This window comes from Orycteropus afer, unplaced genomic scaffold (genome assembly GCF_000298275.1).
Source record: "Orycteropus afer afer isolate SDZICR_OR568_19922 unplaced genomic scaffold, OryAfe1.0 scaffold00045, whole genome shotgun sequence".
NCBI lineage: Eukaryota > Metazoa > Chordata > Mammalia > Tubulidentata > Orycteropodidae > Orycteropus > Orycteropus afer.
The window spans coordinates 3,891,413-3,901,878 of record NW_006921632.1 but is presented as its reverse complement, the minus strand read 5'-3'; the positions used below and the strand labels follow the sequence as shown (position 1 = coordinate 3,901,878).

The 10,466-nt window shown below is 35.1% G+C and overlaps 1 protein-coding gene across 1 annotated transcript; it reads right to left on the bottom strand.

Annotated features, from left to right (window-relative positions):
* Positions 1-8,599: 8,599 nt before the first annotated feature.
* On the bottom strand, positions 8,600-9,523 carry LOC103194479 (olfactory receptor 8S1-like). The gene has a single exon (XM_007937879.1). It carries the CDS (start codon positions 9,521-9,523, stop codon positions 8,600-8,602), a length of 924 nt encoding a protein of 307 aa, XP_007936070.1.
* Positions 9,524-10,466: the final 943 nt, after the last annotated feature.

The window sequence follows — 10,466 nt, the reverse complement described above, 5'->3', positions numbered from 1 at the left end:
CATATGAGTCTATTGAAAATACCATGGCTTGGGTTAGGTGCACCTTAGTCTTCAAGGAGATATATTTGTTCTTCATCACTTGAGAGACATCTTTTGCAGCAGATTTGCCCAATGCAATACATCATCTGATGTCTTGACTACAGCTTCCATTGCTGTTGATTGTAGAACCAAGTAATATGAAGTCCTTAACAACTTCAATCTTTTCTCCCTTTATCATGAAGCTGTTTATTGGACCAGTTGTGAGGATTTTTGTTTTCTTTATGTTGAGGTATAATCCATACTGCAGACTTTAATTCATCAGTAAGACTTTTTCATCAGTAAGAAATGTATAGTAGGTGATAGTTGATTGATAAATACCTACACTAAAAAATTGAACTAAATGTGAATTAAAACAACTTAAAAGAGGAAATATTCTCAAAAAATAAAAACAGTATATCATATATCAATATCTGCTTGTTTGATAAGCACATTTTAGAATATGATACCTAGGAGAAAATGTTTTTGGGACAATTGGTTAATAATCCTTGACATGACTGAAATACACAAAAGAAAAGTATATGTCAAAATATTAGAAGGAAACAATATTTCTATTAAAATTTATAAATGTTAATCACTAGATGAACATACCATGGTAAGAATTTATTATTCTAGAAAAGGACATTTAGTAACTGCCCCCTTGAATATGTTGTTATTGGTAAACTGGGCAGCTAGTGAGATCCTGGGAAAGTTCTACAGAGAACAAAACTGAATGAAAATGGAGCACAAAGTAGTAAGATGGGCACAGAAGGGGAAGGCAGAGACCATTAGTTGCTCAGCTTTAAATTTCTTCCCAGTACCAATATGGTTTTCTCGTATTTTTTTTTTAAAACAAAAGTAATTATAGTCCCTCTTTATCCCAGATCTCATCGCTGAGCTGTATTGTGGAATTCTGGGGAGAATGACTGCCCTGCATCTGCAACCCTGGTAGGTACTGGTCTAGTGACCAGATTATATCCATCCTTAGCCTAGCACCACTCAGACTGGCTTTCTTTGTTCTATCTTCCAAAGAGTATTTCCTTGTTATGGACTTTGTGCCCCAGGTCAAGCCTAGAAAGAGAGTGAGCAGTACTCCTCTGTGGTCAGGAAAGTGAAATTCTCCATGTGCCATAAGGGCAAAAACAGCAGTGTTCGCAGAGATGGAGCAAGATGGTGGACTAGACAGACGTGCTACCCAGATCCTTTTCAGGAAGGACCTAATAAACCAAGTGATTATCATCCATGATAATCTTGGAACCCTGAGCTTCAAAGGACAGGATAAAGTGGTAGATTACATACTGAGTAGAAGAAGAAACTGAATGAATACAGCAACTAAGGAGGTATATGGAGTGGTGAATTGTCAACTGACCCAGCACAATGTGGATGATTTGTGTTCCAATCAGGGTAGGAACTACATAATTGGCTCCACTCATTAAGATCTGTATCATCAGCCACACCATTGGCTGGCAACCAGAAAGCAATTGCATCCACAACACCCAGCCACCCCTACCCTGCTGAAATAGTGTCACTATCCATTCCTGCACCACTTGATTGATGACAGATAGATGGTGGCCCAACCCATTCTCAACTGCTTTACACAAAAAGTAAATGGAAAACTGTCCACATACTCTAATCTAATTCCACACCCACCAGGAGACAGGTGGTGAGTGCCTAAGTGCTGCCAAACTAGCTAGCAGATTAGCATACTAGCCCAGATCACCTGGATATATCAAAAGAAAATAGAGCAAAAGACCTGGGCAACACATACATAAAATCATAAATTAAATACAAACAAAAAATAACAACACCACAGTATCTCAAAGGCAACAAATAACATCAGTTCATACAAAGAAACAAGACAGATGGCTCAAACAAATATTCAAAATACAGAGCCAGAGTACCTTCCTGAGAAAGAAGTAGCATTGAAACTGCCTGAAAAAAAATTCAGAGGAATTATATTTAGGGCCCTTTAATACATTAGGAAAGAAATTAAGGTAAACACAGACAAAGCTCTGTAAAAATTCAGGAAAACAATACAAGAACAAATCAACAAAATAAATACAACATTAGAAACCATACAAAAACAGTGAATTGAAATCTGAAAGATTACTATTAAAATTTCAGAAATAGATAACATACCGGAAGTGCAGAGGAACTGAATTGAATCAAAGTAAGACAGAATTAGTGAAACTGAAGACAAATCTCTTAATACTAATCTCTTTGAGGAACAATCAGGAAAAAAGGAACTAAAAAATAAAATGAAGAAGCCTAAGAATTATGTGAGACTTTATCAAGAGGAATAACTCACATGTGAACAGAATTCCAGAACACGAAGACTGGGAAAAAAAAAAAAAGCACCAAGAACATTGGCAAAGAAGAACATTTCCCTAATAAAATGAAAGACAAAAAGGTATGCATAATGCATTGAAGAATCCCAATGAACTTCAAATAGCAGAGACCCCAAAATAAAATCACTGTAAGGTACCATAATCAAACTTTCCTATACCAAAGACAAAGAATCCTGAAAGGAGCTCAGGAAAAAATGAAATGTTACATACAAAGGATAACTAATAAGACTAAACTCTGATATCTTGGCAGAAATCTTCTTGCAAGCAAGAATGCAATGGAAAGGAATGCATAAAACCTTGAAATTATATATATATATATATATATATATATATATATATATATATATATATTTATATATATAAATCCAGAATTATATATCCACCAAAATATCCCTGGAATACAATGGCAAAATTAGGACATTTCTAGATAAACAGAAATTAAAGGATTTTATAAAAATGAGACTAAACATACAAGAAATAATAAAGGGAGTCCTTCAGACAGAGAGCCAACAATGGAAGACAGCAAACTGATTAAGACATGTAACAACATCACCAAGAAACCAATTCAGATATAAAAGTATCTAAAATGAAATCATCCTGCAAGACAGAAACTAGAGAACCAGAAGCATCAATTTGTAAATGATGACAACTACAAAGCAAAAAGGGAATGAATGGTGTTGTTTCAGAACTTCCACAGGAAAGGAAGGCAAGAGGACATTATATAATGGACTATTTTAAATTTAGAAAGATAACAATGAATTACAGGGTAACCTCACATAAAATTAACAACCATTCTCACAAAAATAACAAAGAATAAAACCATAAAGATCCAGTAGACACTAAAACAAGAGGAAAGAAGGAAATGATAAGAAAATCTGTAAACAAAATGAACTCAGCAGAAAAACACATGAAACAGAGATCATCTGCATCACCACACACACACACACAAAGTGATAGCAATACATTCATACCGATCAATAATTAAACTGAACATAAATAGATTAAATGCACCAGTCAAGAGATAGAGAGAGGGAAAATGGATAAGAAAATACAACTGATTGGTATACTGTCTACAGAAGATGCACCACAGACCCAAAGACAAAAACAAGCTAAAAATCAAAGAAGATAAATCATGTATCAAACAAATAACAGATTTGTTAGTTCTGGCTCAAAAATGGTTGCAGCACTGTATTAATAGGGAACTTCCAGAAGTGAAATCTGGATTCAGAAAGAGGATGTAGATGAGGGATATCATTGCTGATGTCAGATGGATCTTGGCTCAAAGCAAAGAATACCAGAAAGATGTTTACTTGTGTTTTATTGACTATACAAAAGCATTTGATTGTGTGGATCATAACAAATTATGCATAATATTGAGAACTGGAATTCCAGAACACTTGATTGTGCTCATTAGGAACCTGTACATAGACCAGAAGACTGTTGTTCAAACAGAACAAGGGGATACTGCGTGGTTTAAAATAAGGAAGGGAGTGTGTCAGGGTTGTGTCTTTTCACTATACTTGTTCAATCTGTATGCTAAGTAAATAATCCGAGAAGCTAAACTATAGGAAGAACATGGCATTAGGACTGGAAGAAGAGTCATTAACAACCTGTGATATGCATACAACATAACCTTGCTTGCTGAAAGTCAGGATGATGTGAAGCACTTAATGATGAAGATTAAAAAGTACAGTCTGCAGTATGCGTTACACTTCAACATAAAAAAAACAAAAGTCCTCGCAACTTGATCAATAAGCAGCATCACAATAAATGGAGAAAAGATCGAAGTAGTCAAAGATTTCATATTACTTTGTTCCACAATCAACATCCATGGAAGCAGCAGTCAAGAAATCAGACAGCATATTTCTCTGGCAAATCTGCTACAAAAGAACCCTTTAAAGTGCTGAAGAGCAAAGATGTTTCTTTGAAGATTAAGGTGCATCTTACCCAAACCATGGTATTTTTAACCACTTCATATGCATGTGAAAGCTGGACAATGAATAAGGAAGACCAAAGAAGAGTTGATGCTTTTGAGTTGTAGTGCTGGCAAAGAATATTGAAAGACAATACTATCAACCAACTTGAATTCATAGACATATACAGAACACTCCATCCAACAAAAACACAATATACATTCTTTTCCAGCACACATGGAGCATTCTCAGATGAGAGTACAAATCAGCCCAAAAAACAAGCCTACATACATTTAGAAATATTGATATACTACAAAATATTTTCTAAGATCACAATGCTAAAAAATTAGAACAACAACAGGAAGAGCAAAGGAAAAAAAGAAAAAAATCAAATACATGTAAACTGAATAACACCCTACTTAAAAACTACTGGGTTATAGAAGCTGTAAACAATGAACTTAAAAAGTTTCTTGAATTGAAAAACATGAAAATGGAACATAGCAAAATCTTTGGTACACAGCAAAAGCAATACTCAGAGAACAATTTATAACAATAAACAAATAGAACAAAAAGAAGAAAGAGCCAAAACAAACACCATAACCTCACATCACCAACAATTAAAAATAGAGCAGCAAACAGTGCCTCTAGTCACCAGATGAAAGGAAATAATAAAGATTCAAGCAGAAGTAAATGAAACAGGAAAACAATAGAAAGAATCAACAAGACTAGAAATTTGTTCTTTGAATGGATTTGTAAAAGTGACAAACCACTGGCAAATCTAACAAAGGAAAAATATGTAAATAACAGAAATAAGAAAGAAAATAGGCACTGTAATAACATAATCACCTGAAATAAAAAAAATGGTAACAAAATACTACAAAGAAAGGTATTCCAATAAATTTGAAAACCTAGAAGAAATGGAAAATTTTTAGAAACATACTATCTAGCTAAACTAACACAAACTGAGGTGGCAATTTTGACTAGGCACATAACAAAAGAAGAAATTGAACAGGTCACTTTAAAAAAAAAAAAGTCCTGGCCCAGATGGCTTCACTAGTGAATTCTACAAAAACTCATAGAAAAACTGATAATCAATTCTACTAAACATATTCCAGAATACAGAAAAGTAAGGAATACCGCCAAATTAATTTTATAAAGGAAGCATATCGTTGATACCAAAGCCAAATAAATACAGGAAAATTATATACCAAATGCCTCATGACCACAGACTTAAAATTTCTCAATGAAATCCTAGTCAACAGACTCCAACAACATAACAATAAAATAGTACATCATGACCAAATGGGATTAATACTAGGTATGCAAGGATGATTCAACATTGGAAAAATAATTGATGTAAGACTTTCAAAAACAGGCATTAGAAATACCATATGATCCAGCATTCCACTTCTATGTGTATGTCCTAAAGAAATAAAAGCTGTAACAGAAACAGATATATACACCTCCATATTCATTGCAGAATTATTCAAAATACCAAAAAGATGGAAACAACCTAAGTGCCCATCAACAGATGAATAGATAAATAAACTATATATATATATACATGTTTATATATGTGTGAATGTGTCTCTGTATACCTGTATACAAAAAATATGTGCAAAGTATTAATAGTAGTTATCTTAGGATTAATAGTATTATTGCTATTCTTATTATTCTTTTTAAGAGAATTTTCTATGTTTTTATAATGAGTAGCTACAAAATTAAGAGAAAAAGGTTTTAATACAAAAATAACACTGGTTCCACTAAGAAAAACAAATGTGTAAATAAGAAAATAAAAAGCTTTTTTGTTTATTACCCTTAGAGAGTACTCTGGTAGTTATTTTTCCTTTAAACCTATCTATCTGTCTATCATCTATCTACTTAATTTTCTTCTCAAAATTGATTACACCACTGATGCTCAAAGGATGGTATATAGACCAGCATTATTGACACTACCTGGAAACTTACTAGAAACACAGATTCTTAGGCCCCACGCCAAATTTATTGAATTTGGATTTGCATTCAATCATTCCCAGATATTTCAGATGCACATTGAAATTTGATAAACAGAAGATTAAATCCAAATTTAGTTTTGCACCTTTTTAAATTAATTTTTTAATATGTATATTTTCCTCATGTTAAATACTTTTCTGAATGTGTTTTCTAAATATAGATTATAGTATTCAATAATATGAGTTTTTCTCTTTTTTTCAGCATTATAAGTAAAAAACTCTTCTATAAATCTTTGCACTCACCTCTGATTTTTTTGTTTTATTTATTGTGATGTGGGTGAAATTTTACAGAGTAAATTCCATTTAACAATCCATACACACTCTGTTTTGTGATATTAACTGCGCTCCCCACACTATTACAGAATTTTTCCCACTTCTCTGCACCCATACCTTCCCTTCATTTGTCTTAATCGAACTACTTAAGCAAACTGGTAAACATTTTAAAACAATACAGTTTTTCTTACTATCATGACTAATTCTCTTGTAAATAGTCTTGTACATGAAATTTAATGAAATATCTAATTATTTTTCTGAATCTAGTAATTCTGGGGTAGAGAACATGAACTTTGTGAAAACTCGTTACACCGTATCACATAATATCCAGAAATGTTCAACCAGTTTACACTTTTGCCTAAACCTTATGAATACATTTTTCTCTTTAGATTCTCACCAACAATAACTATTACTGGTATACTTAATCTTTAAAATTTATTGATCAAAATTATACTACATTTTAACTTACATTTAAATTCACTAGACGAAATACTAAGAAGGATCTCTCGTGGTGCAGTGGGTAAGGCAGTTGGCTTCTAACCAATAGGTCGGTGGTTCAAACTCACCAGACTCTCCACAGGAGCAAGATGAGGCAATCTATTTCCACAAAAATTTACAGCCTTGGGAACCCAATGGCAGTTGCTTTGAGTCAGAATGAATCGATGGCAGTGGGTTTTTGTTTAGTTTAGTTTTGTTTTTTGTAACACTAAGGAGCTCTGGTTGTGCTGTGGTTAAAGTGCTTGGCTGTTAATCAAAACCTGGGCAATTCAAACCCACCAGCAGCTGTATGGGAGAAAGATGTGGAGTCTGCTTCCCTCAAGATGTGTAGTCTTGGAAACCCTATGGGGCAGTTCTACTATGTTCAATAGAGTCACTATAAATAGGAATCTGACAGCCAAGGGTTTGGTTTGGGGGTTTAGAGTAAATAGTTTTTGTATATTTTCTGGACAATTCTATTTCTCCTTTTGTCAATTGTGTGTTTTTATCTCTTCTAAAAATTTGATCAGCATATCTGTGTTTTGAAAGCAGTATATCTAAAGCAGGTGGGGAGACAAAAGATTTATACACATTGCTGGAATCACAATAAAGTTATAAAAAAAATTGTTTTGCAAAATAAGCCACCTACATTTCTCAAGAGGCTTAACAAACATTAAACATACTGATCCAACAATTTTAATTCTCACACTAATTATAAATAAGAAAAAACCTCTTTGTACTGATAAATATTATATATTGTTATTTTAAAAAGTGAAAATGCTGCCTTGAAATGTATTCTCAAATATTTGAAGAAATAAAAGTTAACAGCGAACTATGAAAATAAGTACACTTTGGATTATATATTATAATATTGTTGTTAGGTGCTGTCAAGTCAGATCCCAATCATAGGGCCCCTGTGTAAACAGAAGAAAACACTACCTAGTCCTGTGCCATTCTCAAAATCAATGCTGTGCTTGAAACTATTGTGGTAGTCATTCTGTCAATCCATCTTGTTAAAGGTCTTCCTCTCTTTTTTTGACCCTCTACTTTACCAAGCATGACGTCCTTCTGCAGAGACTAACCCACTGCCGTCAAGTTGTATCCAACTCATAGTGACCCCTCCTTGGGGTATCACTACAGAAGTAGATTGCCCAACCTTCCTTCCGAGGAGTACTAGTGGGTTTGAACCTCCAGCTTTCTGGTAAACAGTCAAATGCCATAGGCACTATGCCACCAGAGCTCCCTAGTCCCTCCTAATAACAAGGCCAAAGTACACACACACACACACACACACACAAGCACACAGAAGAGTATTATTGGAGAACATATTCATAATGAAATTTTAAGGTTTGAAATGAATATTTAATCCATCCTTTTGCCTCTAAGTGGGATTGAAAGGAATGATCCACTCTATAAGAGGTCTGTGTTTCTTCCTTAGGTATTTCTGACTTATTTTGCCAAATTTGATTTAATGATCAGTCAGGATGTGCTCCTTAATGTCTTGCTAAAAGTATATCTATCTGAATCCCCCATAATCCTCTTTATTTTGCCACTGAAAACATTATAAATACTTTCTTAGCTTTCTTGTCACAACTGCCTTTACCTCCTTATTCTTCAGGCTGTAGATGAGGGGATTCAGCATGGGAGTGATCACACCATACTGCACAGAGAAGATCAACTCCAGAGGTGAGCCTGAGGCTGGCATGAGATAGCGGAGAAAAGCTGACCCATAAAAAAAGATCACCGCAGTGAGGTGGGAGGAGCAGGTAGAGAAGGCCTTGCTTCTGCCAGAAGTGGAGCTGATGCTAAGGATGGTGGAGATGATGCAGACATAGGAGAAAAAAATTGAAAGGGAAGTTATAAGCCCATGTGGGATAATGGAGCAGAGCATGACAAGGAAGTTGGTGGAGACATCAGAACAAGACAGAGGGAAGATAGAGGGTAACTCACAGCTGTAGTGGGGGATGATATAGGTATCACAGAAGTCCATTTTCACTGCCAGAAGGACATTGATGAGTGTGTCCAGAAAGCCCAGACTCCATGAGCCCCACACAAGCTGAACACAACGCTGTTTGCTCATCACCTGGTTATAAAGCAGAGGGTGACAAATGGCTGTGTAACGGTCATAGGCCATTGCTGCAAGAAGACAGGCTTCAGTCCCTCCAGTGATAATCACAAAGAATATCTGAGCCAGGCAGCCCTTTACTGAAATGGTTTTCTTCTGAGACAGCAGGTTCTCCAGCATCTTGGGCACAGTGACTGAAGAGAAGCAGAGATCAATAAAAGAGAGGTGACTCAAGAAGAAGTACATGGGTGTGTGGAGGTGAGAATCAACCCTGATGACCAGCAGCAGCATCACATTCCCCATCACAGTCAGGATGTAAATAGCCAGGAAGAGCACGAATAGCAGAGCCTGGATCTTGGGGTCAGCAGACAGCCCGAGGAGGACGAACTCAGTGATGATACTGTGGTTTCTCAAGGCCATTTACAAAGTTTTCTCCCTAAAAATGGTACAGAAAAGCATGGCAGTGAAATATCTACTGTTCTCCATCCAATTTTCACATTACATTGATTCTCATTTGATATCACAGTCATCCAAAAAACATCAGCCAGATTTTGTAGCAGTCACTCAGAACAAAAAGATGAATAATGTATGATGACCATATTAAAAAAATCATAGTTCAAGGAAGTCAAAAATAAAAACAAGCAACTAACTCAAAGTGTGATTAACTGTAATGGCAGCTGTAAGTGTGAGTTAGAACAAGTCAGGAATGTTAGCACATCAAATGTTTTTTTTTGTTGTTGTTGTTGTTATGTGCCACTGAGTTGGACCCGACTCATAGCGACCCCTCCTTGGGTTTCTGAGGCCATATCACTACAGAAGTAGATTGCCCAAACTTTATTCCGAGGAGTGGCTAGTGGGTTTGAACTGCCAGCCTTCTGGTTAGCAGTCAAGTGTCTTAGGCATGTAGTTGAACAAAAATTTTAAGTGTCAGTACGATGAGTCAAAGGAGTCAAGGAAAGGAAGCACATTCAGATTGAAGTACCAGTCTAGTCAAAGGATCAGGATTGAGAAATAGCAAGGCATATTTGATAAAACATGGGTATTTCTTAATGGCTGAATCCCAGAACATGGGTAGACAATGTGCTGCTATGAATACAATGTCTTGCTTCCATTCTCAAATTTTGAATAAAGTATAATTATAATAATGAAGTATGATAGCATATACAAAGTACTTTTAAAAAGTCTATACAATATTGCTCTGTGTAAATTATTATTATTATCCTCATTATTGTTTTACATCGTAATTGTATTCAAAGAAACATAATCAGTCTTCAAGCAGGATAATCACCTATCAGGGTTAAAACTGTGTGTGCAACTATTACTGTTGCTTTTTTACTGGAAAGTACATATAAAGTCATTTTAA